Source organism: Panthera onca, chromosome A2, assembly GCF_046562875.1.
Source record: "Panthera onca isolate mPanOnc1 chromosome A2, mPanOnc1 haplotype 2, whole genome shotgun sequence".
NCBI lineage: Eukaryota > Metazoa > Chordata > Mammalia > Carnivora > Felidae > Panthera > Panthera onca.
Window position 1 is genome coordinate 147,075,789 of NC_138340.1, and position 23,120 is coordinate 147,098,908.

A 23,120-nucleotide genomic window follows, 5' to 3' on the forward strand; every position below is an offset into this window, starting at 1 on the left:
GGAAAATGCTGTGACTTGTTAGGGTGCCGTTATATGCTAAGAAAATGCTTTATTGAAAGCAGGAGTTTTAGGAGCATTTTATTTTAATGTAAGATACTTAGTAACATTAAGATGACTCAGAGAAAAAATGTCAACCGTGTGGCTAGGAAACTCTGCCTGTCCCCTGCCTTTTTTTCTATTCTAAGCTTTTATTTTTTTCTTTAATTTTTTTTAATGTTTATTTATTTTTAAGATGGGGTGGGGGGGAGGGGAGGCGCAGAGAGAGAGAAGGAGGCACAGAATCCAAAGCAGGCTCCAGGCTCAGCTGTCAGCACAGAGCCCAACATGGGGCTCGAACTCACAAACTGTGAGATTGTGACCCGAGCCAAAGTCGGACACTTAACCAACTGAGACACCCAGGTGCCCCTCTAAGCGTTTATTATATACTGAGTATATCTGATGCTATGCTATTAACTATCATTATTCATGAGAAGATTAATTTTGTTTAAGCTTAATATTTATTTTCAGAGAGAGAGAGAGTGTGCATGAGTGGGGAAAGGGCAGAGAGGGAAAGAGAGAATCCCAAACAGGCTCCGCAGTCTCAGCATGCAGCCTGAAGCGGGACTCAAACTCAAGAACCATGAGATCATGACCTGAACCAAGAATCAGACTCTTAATTGATGGAGCCACCCAGACAACCCATGGAGTACTTAATATTTTAAATTTTGCAAGTAATATCCTCTGCAAGCCTGATTGTAAATACTTTGGGTGTATTTGGCTCTTTGTCCCTGTTAAAAACAAGCTACATCAGTGTATAAAAGCACTGATGAAATGTGGATGTGTCTAGTGACTTGTGAAGAATAGACATTTCAGGAGTAACAAAGGCTATGAAAATGGCTTTTGTTACATTATGTTATAATAACAATATGTTACAAAGTTCTTCTGAGGTTTAGAAATAATTCCATATATTTAGTTGCTTTGTGGCTTTTCTTCTGGTAATTGTAGTACTCGATGCAAAACAGTTGGGGAAACAGTAAAGTACAAATAAAAATGCCCAAGTAAAAAATCATCCTAAACCTGGAAACCAAAGAAAATCACACCTTTTCAATGTATGTCACTGTTGTATTTTTTTTCCATCTGTGTGTCTGTGTATATTTACAAATTATTTTACAAAAATTATATAACGTTGGGGGGTTTGTTCTTTTTACTTTGAAAATTACTGACAGTATTTTCTTAGGTCAGTTGTATTTGATAGAAAAAAAAAAACCAACATGAAGGTCTTGATGAGTATTTGTGTGCTTTTTAGGTTAGTAAGAGTTGGGGTGAAAGGATTGGCTGAAGAAACAATTAGAGAGCTTAATTTTACTTGCAATGTGCAGAAGGACTTTAAAGATCAGGGATGGGGTCATCCATTTGATTGGACCTGTTGATGTGATCACTGCCTTAGCAGCTCTCAGAAGAATTTTCCCCAGTGGATTTGAGTTCTCTTTCAGAATAGTGCTGCAAGGCTTAAGGAGAAAGAGGAGATGGAGACTTTTCTAAGACGAACATAAGGTGGAATCACCTGACACATGTAGTTCAGTAAATATATTGGTTGTAACGGTGGTGTAATCTTAGTGTGCCAGAATTTGGAAGGAACCACTGGCTCTATCCAGCTTTTTGAGAGAGAGAGACAGACAGACAGACAGCAAGAGACAGCATGAGCAGGGGAGAGACAGCATGAGAGAGAGAAAGGGAGACACAGAATCCAAAGTCAGCTCCAGACTCTGAGCTGTCAGCACAGAGCCTGATGGGAGGTTTGAACCCGTGAACCGCGAGATCATGACCTGAGCTGAAGTAAGACACTTAATCGACTGAGCCACCCATGTGCCCCACAGGCCCTATCTAACTCTTAAACACCAGTTTTAGAGATAAGGAACTTACTTATCAAAGTTGTATAACTAATTAGTATGAGAGATGTAGGTAATATGGCAGTTGGTTACTGTTAAAAATGTGAAATTTATGACTTCTCTAATTTTCTCTATTTTTGCTTTGTGTTTTTCATGTCTGCAGTTTGTCTTTCTTAGTTTTCTCCTCATCTCTGTATATTCCCATCTTTTACTTTTTTTCATTTCTCTTCAGTTAGCCATTATGTAGAATTAATATATATTTTTAAATTAATGTATATTTTTAAATCTTTATCAAATAATTTTATCTTCTGTTTCAGGTTTTGGAAAAAGGATTATGTAACTTTTATGTGTCTCACAACTTACCGTTACTAACAGAGCCCCACAACATTTTATCTGCAAAAAGATTTCCAGTCTTGTAATGGGAGAAGAGTATTGGTCAGAGTAGGCTGGATGGGCAAGAATTATCAGGAAAGCCCACAGGGGAGGGACACCTGGATGGCTCAGTCCGGTTAACATCGACTTCAGCTCAGGTCATGATCTCAACAGTTGTCACAGTTGGTGGGTTCCAGCCCCACATTGGTCTCTGTGCTGACAGCTCAGAGCTTGGAGCCTGCTTGCAATTCTGTGTCTCCCTGTCCTGTCTCTCTGCTCCTCCCCCGCTCACACTCTGTCTCTGTCTCTCTCTGTCTCTCAGAAATATATGACCATTAAAAAAAAACTTAAAAAAGAAAAGAAAAGCACGCAGGGGGTGGATTATGATAGAAACACTCACTAAAATAAGTCATGAATCTACTTGTTCCTCATACTTTTTTTTTTTTTTCTAAGCCTATTGTGGGGCTTGAACTCACGACTTTGAGATCAAGACCTAAGCTGAGATCAAGAGTCAGAAACTTAACCGACTGAGCTACCCAGGCACCCCTTGTTCCCCTTTGACAATTAAAATATAAATGCTAATGTGTGAGTGCTATTTTAAAAAAGGGAAGATGAATATTAGAACTTTCTTTTTGCGAGAATTTTGTTGAAGACCTAAAGGCAAAGAAAAAGAACAGCTAGAGGAGTGTATATCCCAAGATGGAAGCTTTCAGTTAAAGTCATCTGAAAAGACTTGAAAGCTAAAGGGTATGGTTATAATCTTCATAATTACCCAGAAAAGAAAGAAATTAGGGAGATTTCTGTGTATTACACAGTCATGGAGAACAGACAGTTTTACTTACAAATTTACATTCAGGGACTAAATAAAGTAAAAGGGAAAACCTTTTTTCAGAGTCAAATGATAGAATTTACAATAAAGTTGTCTTTAGAATCTATTTGGATTCATGTAAAAGAAAACTCTTGTTGAAGAAAATGTAGGGATGCCTGGATGGCTCAGTCAGTTAAGCAACTCTTGATTTCAGCTCAGGTCATAATCTTATGGTCTGTGGGTTCAAGCCCCATATTGGGCTCTGGGCTGACAGTGCAGAGCCTGCTTGGGATTCTCTGTTTTTTTTCTCTCTCTCTGCCCCTCCCCAGCTTGTGCACACTCTCGCTCTTGCTCGTGCTCTCTCTCTGTCTCTCAAAAATAAGTAAACAAACATATTTTTAAAAAGGTAAGAAAATGTTATTATATGACATAACAAGAAGTCCAGAAGTAGATTTCATTGTTAGTCAATTCAGTGATGCAGTTTCTTTTTCTCTCTCTGCATTGTCATCATTAGAGAATTGACTTCATTCTCCTGCCTCCACAGATTGGCTGTAGCAGTTATGTATATTGCATACAGACAGGAAAATTTCCAGAGGAATAGAAGTAGATTTTTCTTCTCGGTATGTCTGTTTAGAAGCAAAGGGAACATTGGACACATTAGCCAGAATTGAGTTCCACACCATTCCTAAACTAATCTTTGTTGATGGGCATGGGATTAGGTTTTGATAATTATTTGGGATGAAATGGATATATATGTGGGTAGTTCAGTCTTCATAATCACTATGGCAACTAGTGTAACAACTCTTAAGAAGTAGATTAAGAATTTATCGATGAAATAATAAATTCAGAAGTAAAACAGTGAAACATAAATCTCTGTCCACCACTAAATGCTGCATGATTTTAGTGAGGTTCCTTCATTTCTGTAAACACACATCTCCCTATGTGTAAAAATGGAGATGATAATGCCTCGTTCATAAAGTGTTTTAATTTTTTTTAATATTTGTTTATTTTTTAGAGAGAGAGAGACAGAGTCATGGCGGGGAGGGCAGAGAGAGGGGAAGACACAGATCCAAAGCAGGCTCCAGGCTCTGGCTGTCAGCACAGAGCCCGACACAGGGCTCGAACCCACGAATTGCAAGATCATGACCTGAGTCGAAGTCGGACACTTAACCGACTGAGCCACCCAGGTGCCCCTATAAAGTTGATTTTAGAATTAAATCATATTTAGTCTGTCTTAACTAAGACAGAATGAATTTTAACATTTCATAAGTATTTGGTAAATATGTAGCCCTACCATTACTGGTACTTTTACCTCTGTAGTTTTGTACTCAAAGAAAATGATGTAAAAATGGAATTTTCACTTTAAATATGAATTTTCACTTTGTTTTTCCTGAAGCTATAAGTGCCTGGACCAGAGTTGTTGCCGTGCAAAGTTTCTTCTGTAGTCTTTTCTTAGTAGCGACCAAAACAGGGAAAGCAGTAAATTGAGTATGAGCTGCCACTAAAAGAGTTTGTTTACATGGTTGTGTCAACTAGTACTGTACTATTTATATTTGAGATAACGTGAGAACCGAAGTGACACATTTTATGGAAGTGTGCTATTCTTAGTGTATTAATGACATATTCGTAATTTCCCTTAATGAAGGCTTTTTTTTTTTCACTATAATAAAAAGCGTAAGCCGGTTAATGTAAAATTCTCTCTCATTCTTTGATATTTGCAGATGGTTTATTCAATCAGTATATCAGTCAACAAGAATATAAGCCACGATGGAGTCAAATCATTCCCAAAAGCACCAAGGGTAAGCCCTGTTTTCTAGATTGTGAGTCTTGCTGTCATGTCTCAGCTTCACTCTTCTCAAGTTATCCAATGCTTTGCTAAGGAAAAGCAGGTGTTTAAAACAAGACCTAGGTAACTTAACTAGATGAGTTAGTTTATTATATTTTTCTCTTGAATCTTTTTGTTTCACCACTAAAACAGAAGGCTGAGCGGTTTTCACACAGAATACCCTCATAAACTGCCTTTATAGAGGTACCGTAAAATTATGGGCATATGTATTGTAATGCTAGACATGTTCCTGATAAACCTTCGATTCTGCAGAATTGCTCGCTGAAGCTAACAGGGCTTATGAGAAAAGTAGGAATGGGGCCTACCAGTGTAAATCCATGGAACATTTTAAGCGTATATTAATGAAAACTAGTGTAGTAACCCTAATAAAAATAAATACTAGTACAGTTAACTCTTCACAGGCACTTATATTGAGCATCACGGTGACTTTGGAGCCGTAAACCCTTGGACTCTTGCTTCCGTCTTTGAGCTGTTGACCCTAGAGGGTATTTATCAAAACTTTATCAAAATCTGATCCAGGACGTACTTTTCATTAATCCATTTTGTCCTACAGGGGGAAATATTTGTCACTTCTTGTTCTTGACTCCCTGCTTTGCCAGATGGTTAACATAGTGGAAAGTGTAGCAATTGGTTAGTGCAGTTACTTGCATTAAGGAAAGACGGTTCTATGGATATTTAACTTTTTCCTACAGACTTCATAAATTGCTAAACCCTTCTCTTTAATTGTGAGAAAGCTCTCCCCTGATGGTGTTAAACATTAATATACTGGGAAAAATTGCTTATGAACCTCCATAATTTCTATTATTCAGACGTTGTTTCTCCTTTATCAGTCATTTTTGAGGTAATTTTCATCAGAGAAACACGTAGCAGACAGATTTTAGTTGTGTATTGGAAAACTAATGGATTAAATATATAAAATGCAAATGTTAGTGTTTTAGTCTATTCTTGAAAATGGCAATCCTGACTGGGGGGGGAAGAAGGAAGAAAAGATCAAACTTCAATATAACGAGCTGCAAAATCTTAACTAAATTGGAAAGAAGAAGGTTTACAGAGAACTTCTGAAGAAATGGTCCTTGAACATAGTAGTAATGGAATGTTTCTGTTTCGCATCTCATTTTCTTTCTGCATATGAGAACTGACATTTCAGTCTTTTTCATGGTACCCCTGTGAAATTAGTAAAATCTTGGATGGTCCCTGTTTTCCATAGGAGAAAGCTGATACAGGGAAAATTATTAACCAAAGTAATGTATTTCAATTAGGAGAGGTATAAAGAAAACCTTAGGTTTTTTGGTTTACATTAAGTAAGACATTAGAATCCTACAACCCTACTGAACCACTGAAATGAAGTTATATCTTCATTAATACAAGATTTGGTATAAAGTAAGATTTGATACAAGTTAAACAGTAGTTCTACAGAAGTTTTAAAGTTTCCTTGATTATATTTCAAACTTCCCATTAAGCTCTGTGATGGAAATAGGAATCAAAAGGAAGTAAATCTTAACACTTCTCAGTCAGTACTCAAAATATTTGGTAAACTATGCGGTAATATAAATTAATATGAAACTTGATAACATCTTGGTTTTCAGTAGCTAGCTGTATGAACTTTGAAATTCATTATACTAAGTTAGGTATGCCTGGTATAGAGACCTGAGATCTCAGTCTGTAACTGCTTTCCACCTTTACTGTGTCACTTCAGTACTTTAGAGTTTATTGTCTTATGCTTTTGTGGAATATCCTCTGTTCTTGCTGATTTATGGCACTGGTCATAAATACATTGAAAATAGTTTCCTGTTGCATTAATAGCCTGAAAGAAAGCAGGCAAAGGAGCAAGGTAATTACTATAAACACAGTTACACTCTTCTTTTGAGTCTTTTTACTGGTTCTTAATATTGAATGAATAAATGTGTTATTTACACTACTCGTTACAGACTTACGAAGTCAGTCTAGATTTACAGTTATTCTGTGTTATTCTTTTAAAATAAAATACTGTTTCTTCTTCAGGTGATGGAGAAGATAACCGACCAGGAATGAGAGGGGGCCATCAGATGGTTATTGATGTTCAAACAGGTGAGGAATACTTGCAATGGAAAGCAAATTCATTTAAAAATTACACATTTAAAAGTATCAGGTAAGCACGAATGTACTTTTTCCCATCGATTGCAGAGGTTAAATGTTATCGACCATAACCAAGTTGCAAAGAAAATAGACATTAGCCATAGCTTTAATATAGACAAGGTAGCGACATATGAGAGAGGAGAGGCTGCTGCACAGAGAACATTAGATAAACTAAAAGAAACGTGTCGCCCTTTGTAGCTCTGTGTGTGCGTGTGTGTGATTGTATATGTTTTTGACTTTCATAGCAAACTGTTGGAGTATTTCTTCTGGCTTCTCAGTGCATTCATATTTTCATGCCATAATATGGGCATTATTGCAATAAAAGAGAATTAAGATCTTTTTTGAGAGAAAGAATATCAAGTTAAGTAGCTTAAGTGTTGGTAGACCCACTAATTGCTTAACATTGTTCACAAGCCTATAAATAATTTGTTTTAGTTATTCTTCTTCGCTGCCTTTTAAATTTTATTCTGTACCTTGGTACTGAAAATTTTCCCTAGGTTTCTACAGCCTAGGACAGCTTAGGTACCATTGTATTTAGAGGTTAATGCTAAAATTATAGTAGCTTTCAAATTACCATCTGGAAAAGCAAATAATACCAAGAAGTCAGTGTAATTTTACTTTATTGTTTGGTTTTAGAAAACTTTACTTCAGGGAGTGCCAATATCGATCCACGTAATAAATTAGTTTTACTTTTGCAGTTCTGTTATTGTGTTAAGCTGATTCATAGTGCTTCAGGAATAATTTGTTGATTCATGTCATAAAACAATTAAGTACAAAAGTTATCACAGCATAGGTAATAATCTTCTAGGCATTAATGTATTTTCACAAATGTTTTATAAGTAACAAAAGAGAAATGATAATATTTCTCTTAAAATTAACTGCTAGATTTGTATAGTAACCTGTGAGCTGGTTTAGGAGTATTATTGGGGTCTCTGAAAAAGGTCCATTTCAAGGCTTAGGAACTTGTTTTCCTAATCCTAGTCTCTCTCCCCAAATCTCTTCCCTCCTACAGGTATAAGTTTGACTCAGCTGTGGAATCTTAAGTATCTTTTTTTCTACCTGAGCATCCAATAAATATACATATGCTTATTTGTTAATGAACCAGATGTAACTTTTACATGTATATTCTTTTCTGCCACCATTCTCTGTCCTGTTTATGAATGGGCTTTATGGGGACCCAGGATACTCTTGAAACGATTTTTAGTATTTTTGTCTGTCTTTGTGGAGTTTACTGCGAAGATCCGTTACCATATATATATACACGTATATGTGTGTGTGTGTGTGTGTGTGTGTGTGTGTGTGTGTGTGTGTATCTATGATACACACACACACACACACACACACATATGTATATTTTTTTAAATGTTTATTTATTTTTGAAAGACAGAGACAGAGTGTGAGTGGGGGAAGGGCAGAGAGAGAGGAAGACACAGAATCTGAAGAGGCTCCAGGCTGTGAGCTGTCAGCACAGAGCCCAATGTGGGGCTGGAACCCACGAACCATGAGATCATGACCTGAGCCAAAGTCGGACGTTTAACTGACTGAGCCACTCAGGCACCCCGCATTACCATATTTTTTAAGGGTTAATACTTATATTAATTTTTGACATTCTATGGTAAATACTGTTGAACTAAGTAGTCACAATTTCAAATAAAATTCATTACTTATTCTTAAGTGGTATTCATATTTGAAATAATAGTGTTACAAAGTAAACCGTTGCCCACCCCTCCCCTCTCCTTGTATTTTTCCCAGATTATTTGTTGCTCAATCTGGGGTGTATGAAGAAGAGAGTAGTAGGTGATAAAGTCAGAGAGGTAATGAGGGGCCAGATTGTGTTCAGTCTTTTAGGCCTTTGTTGGCACTTTACCTTTATTCACAGTGAGATGGGAAGGCATTGTTGGACTTTAAGAAGTGTGATGAAATGGGGCACCTGGGTGGCTCAGTCTGCTGAACGTCCAACTTTGGCTCAGGTCATGATGTCACGGTTCGTGAGTTCGAGCCCCTCATCAGGCTCTTTGCTGTCAGGGCAGATCCTGCTTCAGATCCTCTGTCTACCTTTTTCTCTGCCCCTCCCCACTTCACGCATGCTTGTTCTCCCTCTCTCTTATCAAAAATAAAAATAAACGTTTAAAAAAAAAAAGTGTGATGAACTGACTTTACATTTTAACAAGACAAATTGGATTAAGGGCAGAAGCAGAGAGACCTTTTAGGAAGCAGTTGGCTTACTGGAGAATGATAATAGCATTGGCTTACGCCAAAGTGGTAACAGTAATGTTGAGAATTGGTGGAATTTTGGATGTATTTGAAGGTGTCAGTTGACATTATTTGCTGATGGATTGGATGTGAGGTGTGAGAGAAAGCAGTGAAGGATGACTGAAGGTTGTGACTTGAGCAATTGGAAAAATAGTGTAGCCATTCCCTAGATGAGTAAAACAAGAGGACCGATATGGTAGATTGTTCAGCAACTCAGGTTTAGGCAGGTTAAGTTTGAGATGCCAGTTAGACATCCAAGTAGGTCTGTCAAATACGTAGTTAGATATGTTAGTTTGAGGTTCAGTAGACAGGTCTGGGCAGAATAATCATTTCCCTCTGTGTATTTACACAGCACATTTTTCATACTATTATTTTTACTACGATTTCCGTATCGTTTTAGAGCTGCTTGAATGTGTGGTATGTATCCCCTGCCTCTCTATGCAGTTTCCCCATCTCTGTCCCCCAGTCTTAGTGGTCTTACTGAGAGGGGAATGGCAGATCTCTTGCCTTAGTTAATTTTATGGCCACAAAGCCTGGTCTGGAGGACATGTACACTAACTATTCATTGAATTGAATCAAAATTTTAAAATCCATTTTCCTTCAAGTAGAAAGAAAAATATTTACTTGGAAGCTATACTCTGACATTGCTGTAATCCTTGATGAGTAGATTGTGTTATAATATCATTTATTATAACAGACTAATATTTTTCTGAGGTGAATTTATGTTGTTATATTCTAATATATTTAACTTTTCTGGTGATTCTGCTTATTCTTGAACATAGACTATGCTTCCTTAAAGCTGTAGTTATCATTAGTTTAGGATCAACGTAGAAAAATTAAATGTTATGTAGAGCTTCGCATTCTTTAGGGCAACATTTGGTGCTTTCTGAATTTAATTTGGGTACAAATCAGAATCTGTGATGTTTTTGGGTTTGTTCTTTAGAAATCTTTGTATTTCTGTTATAAAACTATTAATATGATTTACCAAAGTGTTTTCATATACTTTTTTATTTCATAATATATGTACCAGAGCCCTCTTATAACTGCTACCATGAGGTTGACCTTAATCATCCTCAAAGAGATTATATTTATTGCAGATCTTTGAAAGAACTTTTTCTAGTCCAGTCTTATTGACATAGCAACCAAGTATAGGCTGAGGTTTGAGTTTGTGAGAAAGGGGTGTATGTGTTGGACATACCTGGGTTTGAATCCTGACTTTTTCTTTGAACGTGAATGAGTTGTAATGATGATAAAAATAGGAATAATAAATTGTTGGGAGAATTAAATAATATATATAATGTATATATTATTTATAGAGTATGTATTTTTATGTGCAACATAGTAATATACAATATAAACTGATTGGTTCTGACAAGAGAATTCTATGCAAGTCTAGAGACCTTTCTTTTTGTTTGTGTTTTTGATAGAATCTTACAGTAGAAATATTTTAAAACAACTAAAACCTTTTGAAAAATAATTTAAAACAACTTGAAAGGCAGTCCTAAGGAAAAAAAAATAAAATAACTTACCCATAATCCCACGTTCTAACTAACCAATGTTATTTCAGTATAATTTGTTTCATCTTTTATATACATTGTCATGGATGTTTTAGAAAGGAAGGGAAATCATAAATACACTTCTAAGATTTTTAGAAAATTTAAGAATTTTGCTCATAAGGATTAAGTAGGTTTAGTAGTAAAGAATGACTTTCCCCAAATAGTTTAAAGAACCTAGAAGTTTTACGTTTATAAAGTTGATGCCAAAGTAGTAAAATGTAGTTTAGAGACACCCAGTCACTGTTTTAAGTATGCATTTTAAAGATCTCCAGGGCAAGAGCTCTTTACCTGGTGAAGATATATACAAAATTTTGTTTGTATGTACATTTTTCTGAGAGAATCCATGAATTCAGATCATCAAAAGCCTCTTTTTTTTTTTTTAAGTTTATATATTTATTTTCAGAGAAAGAGAGGGAGAGGAAATTCCAAGCAGGCTCCTCTCTGTCAGTAGAGAGACTGGCGTAGGGCTTGATCTAACGAGCCACGGCATCATGATCTGAGCCAAAATCAAGAACCAGATGCTTGACCAACTGAGCCACCCAGGTGCCCCCAGATTATCAAAAGAACCTTAACTCAAAAAGTTAAGAACACCTTCACTACAGTAAAACTTCATAAAGTTCATTTCAACTTCCTTAAAGTGGCTTGTATTTCAAAGCAATTATTGCTTCCCAGTGTTTCATGTGTCTCATTTTCTTAAATATTAAAAATATAATGGTGCCTAAATTTTCTTTTTTTTTTCCACTTTATAGTTTGTTTTTTTTTTTCATTTTGCTACAGCTCTAAGGATGGAGTAATTATTTAGAAAAGTACTTGATGGCATAAATTTTACTAGTTAATTTCAGAGCTTTCTACCATCCTAAGCGAATTCTATCATTTCTACTGTGGTAGAGAAGAAATATGGTATTTTGTCCTACTGTCCTATTTGTCCTATTTTGAATGTGGATGTCCGTTTTATTGACTATAATTCCTATACCTGGTACCTCTCTACTTCAGTTCTTCAACTCTGAATTATGTTTCAGCTCTGGGTAAAATAACGCAAATTTAAAGAGAGAAATGGCATGTCTGTTCTGTTTCAGTGTAGAAGTCTGAAAGACTTCTGAAGAAGTCAGATGAAAATTTAAATATCCATTGTACCAGGCAGTTCTTTGCTGTGGAACTCTCATTGAATTTTGAGAACCTGCAGTGCCGTGCCTTTTTTCCTCTCTCAGGATAGGTAGTAAGACTCAGGCAAAGTCCTGGTATTTGATATCTACAAAAGAAATTAAAGGGGTGTTGCTTGTCACTTGGTAGAGCCCTTTTGTGGAAATCTGAACCTTTGACTATTCTGTACTAATTATATGAAAGTTCGTTTGTTCTTCCTTCCCTCCCTCCCTCCCTCCCTCCCTCCCTCCCTCCCTCCCTCCCTCCCTCTTTGTCTTTCTTTCTCTCTCCCTCCCTCCACCCTTCCTTTTTTCTTTTTTCTTTTCTTTCTTTCCACAGTGCTGTATATAGATTTTCCTTAAATTCCTTAAAGAAACTTTTGAAGGAAATAGGTGAATATGAGTTTTAGTTGTGAATTACAAATACATTCATTTGGCTATATTTCTTTAGCTATGTCACGAGTGTTTTTTCTTTTATACAGTTACCAGAAAAGAATTCTGGAAATCCAGCCTTTAAAAAAATTTTTTTTTAATGTTTATTTATTTTTGAGAGAGAGAGAGAGAGACAGAGCCAGAGTATGAGCAGGGGAGGGGCAGAGAGAGAGAGAGAGGGAGACACGGAATCTGAAGCAGGCTCCAGGCTTTGAGCTGTTAGCACGGAGCCTGATACGGGGCTCGAACCCATGGACTGGACCATGAGATCATGACCTAAGCTGAAGTTGGATGCTCAACTGACTGAGCCACCCAGACACCCTGGAAATCCAGCCTTAATTAAGGATACAAAATATATTCAAATATATATACTGAAAATACAGCCTTTTAGCAGGGAAAGTGTATGTTGAATTTAACCAAAGGATCAGTCTCAAGATAGTTTTGTAATTATAGCTATAGTAAGAATATGGTTCTATTTAAAAAGGGAGGCAGATAAATCCAGTTGATAATTTGTTGGGTCATAAGAGTTCAAGGGAACGGCTAAAGAAGACAAGGTTGAAGAATATGTAAAACAGTTTTCCCCTTCTCATGTATTCCTCTCTTCAAAATTTTCAAGTTAATTTAAGGTCTTACTAACTGCATTTTCAGAAGGATTAAACTCTTGAATTAAATCCCCTGACAAGGTTTCATTTTTATCTTGACTATAAATTTGTGTTTCTTAAAGCTTTTTTTTAATTTCATTTGTTTTTCTCATTGTCTGTATTATTAATTGAACTAAGAATTAAAGTAACTTCCTTTACTATCTTGTTAGCTCTTCTCCTACCTTCTCCTTTTTGGCACATAAATTTTACTTAAGGTTGGGCCCGTGCTGTGTGAGTGTATGTGTATTCCATACAGTTTCAAAGTGGAAACATGGATCTAATTACGAAAATAGTGTGCCATCTTGTGGAGGATTTTTCAGACAGTAAAGTCAGGTTTACCCAGAAGAATTAGTAGGAGGATAGGTACTGCAGTCGGGCCCATAAGATAAAAAGCCTACCTCTTTGTGCAGAATGGTGTTAAGACACTGATGTGTTAACATTTCTACCTTATTTTTAGTGTAAATAAGATGTGTATACGAGTACTGCTAGTAGTAACTAACTATAGGGTTTATTTAGTACTGGTGCCAAAAAGATTTGTGCTTAAGAATGTGGTTGAATTTTAGTTTTTGTGGCCTCAGTAACGACAGATTGATTGATTGATCATTGATTCAGTCTCTTAGAATGAAATTGGTTTGACATCTGGAACTTAGGCCGTTATTGGTCACTTTACTTCCAATCCCTCTCTTTTGCCGGCTTCTCCTTCTTGATCAAGTCCTATCATGCTTCACGTTCAGAGTTGGCCTAGTTGCGTGTCTGCTTAGGATCTTCTGAAGCTACTGTATGGTCTGTGGAGTTGAGTTCGGAGCCTTTATGTTGTTATTTAACCCCTTCCACGATCTGGCCACTACCTGTCTTTTTAACCTTTTGTGTTCTTTTAAATCGAACAGTGCGTTTATTCATCACACAGTGTTAACCACTTTGCATGCATTATTTAATTTAATTCTCACAGTAGCTTTATAAACTAGGTGCTGTGTGCTGTTTTGGATGTAAGGAGACCGACGGTGGTAGAGCTTTAATTCTATCTCAGATCTGCCTGACTTTAGAATCCATGTGCTTTAAGATAGTTCTCATGTGTTTTTCTGTCTCTGTACCTTTGTTATACTTTTTACTCTGCTTGAAAAGTCCTCCTCTCCGTTTCCCATTCTGCCACCAAAGCCATCTTCTGATGGATAGGTCACATGCCACTGCCACCATGAAACCTTTCCTGAGTCCCTTCCACCAGGTATACTCTCTTCCCTCTTTTGAACTCCCCATGGTGCTTTTTACCTTTCTTATGGCACTTAGGCTGCCCTGCGTTACGGTGACTTATGTGCCTGTTTTATATTCTTTCTTTCTTTCTTTCTTTCTTTCTTTCTTTCTTTCTTTCTTTTTTTTTTTTTTTTTAATGTTTATTTGAGAGAGAGCACGTGCTAGTGTGAGCAGGGGGAGGGGCAGAGAGAGAGGGAGACAGGATCCCAAGCAAGATCCTCTGCGTGCTGGCAGAAATGGATAGCCACAATAGCCTGTGCTCCTTTAAGAAAAAAATATAGAGAAAGAGCTGCTGCTTGAGGAGGACTGTACTGCCCAGGGATGTACGTGAATTGTTACATAACCTATAAGCATGAGACTGGACCCTGTTGCGAATAATGTTTTTTCTGTTTCCTTCTCCCTACAGTTCTCTCCAGTGATTTCTATAATCTTTAAAAGTTTTTGATACCCTTTACTCATTAATTAATACTTTTGCTCGTGTTTATTTCTAGATAATATTTCATCTCTGAATGATTTAAATGATGAGATGATTTAATTAAAAATTTGTCATGCATTTCATTCAGGTATGTCAAAAGGTCCTGCTTCCATCCGACTCATTCAATTTTACTATTAAACTTCAACTGGGACTACAAAGCTTTCACAGACAAGAATGACATCTTGGATTAATTCCATTGGGATGCTTGCTCTCTGCCAGATTTTATTTTGCTCAGCTATCAATGAGGCTGTTGTGGAAATGTGGGTTTTCTTTGCTGTGAGAATTTATGCGTACAAAGAGACCTGCTTTTCAGAAAGAACATTGAGAACCCAGAGCCCAAGAGGAAGGGTTATTAAAGTTAATGAACCAGGGTAACCTTATCCAAAGGGTACCCAGAAACACTATAAAACAAAAGGTCAATTGCTATTGCTATTTTAGTTATGTATCGCCTCCCTCTCCTGGCCTCAGAATTTATCAGGGTTAATTGCATTTACAGTGAAGCCTTGGCAAATAATTTTTAAGGCAGATGAAAATTCTTTAATTTTTTTATTCCTGTAAAACTTGAAGTATCTGGGCATCACCGCATGTCATTTGGGAAACAATGTTACTTAACTAATGAAAATGGATTGTTGTATAGTTCTGAGATATTATTTTTTAACGGTTTAAAATAATTGCCATTATTTCACATTTGTACAGAGCCAGAGTGTTCTAGGTACTGAGTTAGACATGAAATCAGATACAATAATGCTGTTTTTATTGCATCTGTGGTACTTAGTAACCACAGAGGATTTTTTATTTTTGTGCATGTCTTAGAGGTAAAAGTGCTGTTCATGCTTGATAGCCTTCAGAATGTTTTTGTGTAGCTTACATCTGAAGAACTATACCACAACACTGAGAGTTTTGTAAGTGAAAAAACTAAGACCCAGGGAGATTATGTGGCCTGTACTTGATTTGACTACCCAGTTAGCACTAGAACTCGGTCCTGTCCCAATGGTATGTTCCTACCCAGAAGCATTGTTTTGATTTCCCTAGCTTCTTGGGGCATAGAATGGGGCATTTCACTTAGAAAATTCACTTAGGGTTTGAAATTATATGAAAATATGATAAAAATTTCTTAGACAAAAGTCTAGCTCTGTGAGTGGCAAGAATTTTCTTAATGGTGTCACAGTATTTCGAAGTGCACTTTGAATTGTAACCCTTCATGGTAGGACATAACTTAGATGCCAGCCTCCACATATGTAGGCCTAGGGCGTGTCAGTTAGGTAGTAGGTGGTTTTATAGTGTTCCTGTATGTCTTATTTAACTTTTTAAAAAAGGGGGGTACCTGGCTGGCTCAGTTGGTAGAGCATGTGACTCTTGACCTTGGGGTGGTGACTTTGAGCCCCACGTTGGCATAGAGTTTACTTAAAAAAAAGGAAAGAAATGCCATAACTTAAAAAAAATAAATAAATAAATTGGTGGGACTTGTGTAACAAGCAGACAGAGTCATTTAAAAGGGGGTTATATTTGAAGAAAAGAAAGGCACTATTATAAAGAAGGATGTGGATGGGACATGGTGTTATGTGTAAAGATTTTCACTACCCACTGGGCAAGAAATCTATTTTGTTGCAGTGCAGCAGTCCATGAGTATAATAGACATTTCAGAGTTAAAAGAAACCAAATTCTCAAGATACCTAGAATGACTTAAAGGTTGATTTCTGAGGAGTTACCCCTACCATTGTATATTTGGAAGAAATTTCCCCATTTTCCATGGGAATGCCAAGGCTGTACATCACCTTATTCTTCAGGTGTCTAACTCACAGCTAGTTTTAACCATTGTTTTTGATATTGCGATAGAGGGAAATAGTTTTAATGTGAAGGGTTGTTTGTTTTTTTCCAGAAGTCGCGAGATGTCTTTATGTTGTATTTTAGGCCATCTTTTCCCTTAGGGTTCCTTTTTTTTTTTTAAACGATGTGAAGCTGCATTGCTAAGAAACTGCCAAATGTGAACTTTCCACAGCCTAACACAGAGAGTCCTAAACTGGCTGCACATCAGATTCACCCTGGAAACTTTAAAAAATGCAGACTCTTCTTACCGACTGAAGACCTATGAAATCAGAATCTTGAGGATGTCTCTTAGTTATTTGTACTTTTATAAGTCTCTCGAAATGGTGGTCCTACAGCAGCCTTTCCATATACCCATGTTTAGGAGATACTAGTCTAGGGTATATTTTGGAATGCCATCCATTTACAAATTTCATTTTTAAGTTTATTTAGATATGCCTTAAATGATCTTAGAAACAATGGCTAGATCTGGGTGCCTTTACTTAAATTTTATCGTTAAGGTTTTTTTATACATATTTTTCTAATTTTCATAGAGACCGTTTATTTGTTTGGTGGCTGGGATGGAACTCAAGATCTTGCTGACTTCTGGGCGTACAGTGTGAAGGAGAACCAGTGGACATGTATCTCTAGAGACACTGAGAAAGAGGCAAGTTCTCAGACTTTTCATCCATCTGTATTATGATAGGGGTGTGGGTGTACACTTCCTTTTCCAGACGATTTGTAGTCCTTTCTCATGTCTGTCCACAGTAGTAGCAGAAGAATTCGTGGTGAACCGGTGAACTTCTATACCTGGTTCTTCCAACTACTGGTACATGAACAAATCTATTTCATAGGGATAAATAGAAATGAGTATTGAATGTAATATAGTTTTTAACTATGTTAGCCTGGAAATGTAACTGCGTATTGATCTTTTTTCTCATGTCTCTGTCACCTCTACTCTTACTTTGAGCGTTCGTCTTATTTTAATTTCCTCTGGGAAAATATGCTTTTAATGTCCTTGCATTTTCACTATTTTGGCCCTTTATTATTTGACTATATATATCAGTTTTCACAAATGATGTATATTTTATTCTTAACTAAAATTGTATTCACGTGTGTGTTGATACATATATACATAAAGCATTTTCTTAGTGAATACGATGGCTTGGATTTACAGCTTTGGATTAAAGAAGTGCATAATTATACACTAGTATAAAGCAAATGTTAATTCATTTATTTTTTCCAAATCTTTATAGAAATCTTTAAAATATTTATTTTTGAGAGAGAGAGACCGAGTACAAGAGGGGGAGGGGAAGGGAGAGAGGGAGACACCGAATCGGAAGCAGGCTCCAGGCCCCATGCTGTCAGCACAGAGCCTGACACAGGGCTCAAACCCACGAGCTGTGAGATCATGACCTGAGCCAAAGTCCGATGCTCAACCAACTGAGCCACCCAGGCGCCGCTAGAATTTTTTATCGTATCTTCCCATCTAAGCTGTTTCAGATTACGAGGTGACAAATAAACTTAACAAAATGGTAGGAGCTGAAAATGAAAAGTGAGGGGAAAAGACCTAATTCAAAATCCACTCCTATTAATCCAGGATGGCCATTTTAGAATGATCTGGTGCTATGCCTTTAATTCTAGGAAATTGGATTCCTGCTTACTTGGGGTGTTCATTGATTAATTTGAGTAGTTTTTATCTTTTCAAAGCTATCTTAAAATTCTGATTTCTGTTTGTTTTCCCATAAAAATATATAAAAATGGCCTTTGTCTTTCAGTATTAAAGTACTATTTTCTGAAGTCATTATTTCTATCTTCAACAAAAATAAAGAGTGATCTAAAAAAATTCCTAATTTATTTTTCTTAAACTATTTTAAATCCAAGTTGATTGCATCTGTAATTATTCTTGCAGTAGTAAGTCTAGGGTTCATCCTGAAATCCTCCTTCTTCATCACTGAATATGCCTAATTGGTGCGTAAGTTCCAAGAGTTCTAGCACCCACTATCGCATTTCACATGTCTTCCTCTCTACTCCTTTTGGCACTAATTCCAACATTATGGTTTCTTTCTTAAACTTTTGCCTCCAATAGATGAAAAGTTAATGCTGGAGAAAAGCAAGGGAAGATAAATGCAAAATCAGGAGAGTGGCTCTTTTGGCAAAAGATGGGTTAGTTCACAGGGAGCCTTAAAGGTCATATTAATGTTCTACTTTTGAAGCTGGGCATGAGTATTACTTTTATATTATTTATATATGTTATAAACAATATTTGGAATGCAATTAATAAATATTTAAAACTAATACTGGGAAAATATAGAATTTATTTTGATGAGAATACTTTGTTTCTGTTATTTTGAAGTCAGTAGAGATAAGCGATGACCCATTACTGGAGTTCAGATTTATTATAGTTTATTATTTTCTTCATATAGATGCTGAAAAACCTTTTGTTGATCTTTCTGTGAAGTAAATAGTAATGGTATATGGCTGTAGCATAAATATTCATATTCATTTCTTCCAAAATTAAACAGTTAGTATTTCATATATCTAATTTTATTTTCTGTACCAGTGGGTACAAGTTATTGTTTGATGATACCACGAGACGTGGTTTAAAAGTATGATGTACAGTAAAGAAGCAGTATTAATTTAATTCATTTTAATTTACTTAAATATGTATCTAATAACACATTTAGGAGATTGAAAGATAATAGAATGGTTCACCTCCTAGAATAATTATTTTAAATGTTCATTTAGATATGCAAGTAAGTTTTTATAAAAGTTTAAAAAAATATATTTTTCTTTAGTTTTGCATTTCTAAAGTTTCTTTAATGTCAGGCTTTGTGGAAGACAGCTAGATTCTCCTATCTGCTTCTCTGTTTGATCTCTTGTGACATGTTGTTTTCTGTGAAATATATGAAGAATATTGGACCTCACTTAGATATGTTTCTGGAAAGGAGAATAGTATTTTAATAGCCTTTCAGATACTTACACATGGTCTTTTTTGATCTGATCTCATATCCCAAATTGACAAGTGGTTGTTTCTTAAAAGTGATTGATTGCATTATAGACTCAAACCATATTAGCTAACATTTTCTGTTACATTAAAATCCATTGTTCTATCTGCTCTTTGAGTGGATCTTTTACCCGTGCATGGTTTTTTTTACCCATGTATCAACCACTTGAAAATTACTAGTTTCCTGAGTTCTGCATATCTTCCAAATGTTGACATTTTATTATACAATACCCAAAATCCCCCATCTTTGTTAACATCCCTATCAATTTCATTAGAAAACTCTTTTAAGTATCACAAGTGGTAGATAGAAGTCAAGATCACAGTGGCAGATAAAAGTTTTAAAAAATTCTAATTTTGCTTAAAAACAAATTTAAAAATTTTAAATTTGCTTTACTTTTTTAAATAAAATTTATTGTCAAATTGTCTAACATACAGTGTGTAAAGTGTGCTCTTTACAGAGGGCGGTAGATTCCCATGGTTCGTCGCTTACATACAGCACCTAGTGCTCATCCCAGCAAGTGCCCTCCTCAGTGCCCATCACCCACTTTCCCCTCTCCCCCACGCCCTCATCAACCTTCAGCTTATTCTCTGTATTTAAGAGTCTCTTATGGTTTGCCTCCCTCCCTCTCTGTTTGTAACTATTTTTTTCCCCTTCCCTTCCCTTCCTCCATGGTCTTCTCTTAAGTTTCCCAGGATCCACATATAAGTGAAAACATATGATACCTGTTTTTCTCTGACTGACTTCACTCAACATAATACCTTCCAGCTCCATCCACGTTGCTGCAAATGGCAGGATTTCATCCTTCTCATTGCCAAGTAGTATTCCATTGTATATATAAACCACATCTTCTTTATCCATTCATTAGTTGATGGGCATTTGGCCTCTTTCCATACTTTGGCTATTGTTGAAAGTGCTGTTATAAACATTGGGGTACACGTGCCCCTATGCATCAGCATTCCTGTATCCTTTGGATAAATTCCTAGTAGTGCTATTGTTGGGTTGTAGGGTAGTTCTATTTTTAATTTTTTGAGAAACCTCCATACTGTTTTCCAGAGTGGCTGCAGCAGCTTGCATTCCCACTGACAGTGCAGGAGGGTTCCCTTTTCTCCACATCCTTGCCAGCTTCTGTTGTTTCCTAAGTTGTTAATTTTAGCCACTCTGACTGATGTGAGGTGGTATCTCAGTGTGGTTTTGATTTGTATTTCCCTGATGATGAGTGACATTGAGCGTCTTTTCATGTGTCTGTTGGCCATCTGGATGTCTTCTTTGGAAAAGTGTCTATTCGTGTCTTCTGGCCATTTCTTCACTGGATTATTTGTTTTTCGGGTGTTGAGTTTGTTAAATTCTTTATAGATTTTGGATACCAACCCTTTATCCGATGTGTCATTTGCGAATATCTTTTCCCATTCCGTCGGTTGCCTTTTAGTTTTGTTGATTGTTTCCTTTGCAGTGCAGAAGCTTTTTATCTTCAGGAGGTACCAATAGTTCATTTTTGTTTTTAATTCCCTTGCCTTTGGAGATGTGTTGAGCAAGAAATTGCTGCAGCTGAGATCGAGGTTGTTGCCTGCTTTCTCCTCCAGGGTTTTGATGGTTTCCTGTCTCACATTGAGGTCTTTCATCCATTTTGAGTTTATTTTTGTGTATGGTGTAAGAAAGTGGTCTAGTTTCATTCTTCTGCATGTTGCTGTCCAGTTCTCCCAGCACCATTTGCTAAAGAGACTGTCTTTTTTCCATTGGACACTCTTTCCTTAAATTTGCTTTTAATGGGGCCCTTGGGTAGCTCAGTCGATTAAGTGTATCCAACTCTTGATTTCAGCTCAAGTCTTCATCTCAGGATCATGAGTTCAAGCCCCATGTTGGCTCTGTGCTGGGCATGAAGCCTATTTAAAATGTTTTTAATAATAAAAGTCATTAAAATTAATTTTTAATAATTTTTAAAATTAATAATAGTATTTTTAAAAATTTTAATAAAATTTGCTTTTATCATTGGATACAAATTTTGTCTGTTTTCCTTCAAAATGACATACTTCATTTTTCAGAAAATGCCTGTCATAACCATAATGTCTGGATAACCATATTTGGATTGTTAATTTTCTTTCAAGTAAATACAGTGTTCCATGGAGAAAGCAACTAGGTCAGCTTGTAACTCAGTCACATAAGGTACATTTCCTTGAAATAACCACCGTGTGTCAGGTAGCACTGTTTTACGGTTTTCTTTTTTTTTTAAGTATGGGTTTGTTTGTTTGTTTGTTTGTTTCTTTTTAAGTTTATTTATTTCGAGAGAGAGCAGAGGAGGGGCAGAAAGATAGGGAGAGAGAGAAAATCCCAAGCAGGCTCTGCACTGCAGCGTGGAGCCCAGCGCAGGGCTCAAAGCCACAAACCATGAGGGCCGAAATCAAGCGTCAGATGCTTAACTGACTAAGCCACCCAGGTGCCCCTGTTTTATAGTTTTCTAAATCTCTTTAATGTTCATCTTAACAGAAGGCAGCTGGATTCCTATCTGCTTCTGTATCCAATCTGTGGTTATATCAGAAGTTGTGTAGCCTCTGGAAAGTTTCATGGACACTCAAAAGATAATAAGAGTGAAAGGACAAAATTCTTACCCTTAGTGGTGGTATTAAACAAACAAACAAACAAACAAAAGGAAACTGTGTGGACTCCCTGAAGTATCTTGGAAACCCCAGAATGCACTGAGAACTGCTGCTTTAATTTAATCCACAGACCCTTTTTAGATATGGACACTAATATGTGTCCCACTGTCACTCCCAACCCCCATCCCTGACCAAGACTCAGTTCATGATCATGCATTCATTTCAGTGTCATGTTTCTTTAGTCTCCTTTAGTCTGGAATAGTTCCTCAACCTTTCCTTATCTTTCTAGACCTTGACATTTTTGAAGAACACATAGTAATTATTTTGTAGACTGTCACTCCGTTGCTTTGTCTCTTCTTTCCTTGGGATTGGATTTAGGTTGAGCATTTTTAGCAGGAATACCATGTGGATGACATTGGGTAGCCCTTAGTATATCCTGTCAGGAGGCGCATTGTGTCAGCTTGTCTGGTACCTTTGATCACTTGTTTAAGGAGAGTGCCCTCCAGATTTTTCCCCCTCTATAATTAATATGTCATTTGTGAGGAGACATCTTGAGATTATGAAAATACCCTATTACTCATCAAACTTTCACCTTTAGCATCTATTGATGAAACTACTAAAGCTTTATCCAAAGTGATTATACCATTTTATATTTCTGCCAGAAATGTATGAAAGTTCTGGTTGCTGCCTATCTTCTTTCCCCATTGAATTGCTTTGGCGTGTTTGTCAAAAATCAATAGATCATATAAGTATATGTCTCTTTTTGAATACTCTAGCCTGCTCCGTTATCTTTTGGTCTGCTCATATACCATTATGACACTTCTTGAGGTCAGGTAATACAAGACCTCTTTATCCTTCTTTTTAAAAATTATTTTGTGGGGCACCTGGGTGGCTCAGTTGGTTAAGCATCCGACTTCGGCTCAGGTCATGATCTCATGGTTCATTAGTTTGAGTCCCACATCAGG

At 36.5% G+C, this 23,120-nt stretch overlaps 1 protein-coding gene across 3 annotated transcripts in view; it reads left to right on the top strand.

Annotated features, from left to right (window-relative positions):
* The window catches only part of MKLN1 (muskelin 1), a 379,442-nt gene that overhangs the window by 278,167 nt on the left and 78,155 nt on the right, over positions 1 to 23,120 (top strand). For all 3 annotated transcript variants that reach the window (XM_078439319.2, XM_060633171.3, XM_060633170.3), the window contains 3 exons: positions 4,770 to 4,847; positions 6,896 to 6,961; positions 17,111 to 17,223. In XM_078439319.2, the coding sequence (XP_078295445.1) occupies positions 4,770 to 4,847; positions 6,896 to 6,961; positions 17,111 to 17,223 (257 nt within the window). The remainder of the gene's footprint in view (positions 1 to 4,769; positions 4,848 to 6,895; positions 6,962 to 17,110; positions 17,224 to 23,120) is intronic.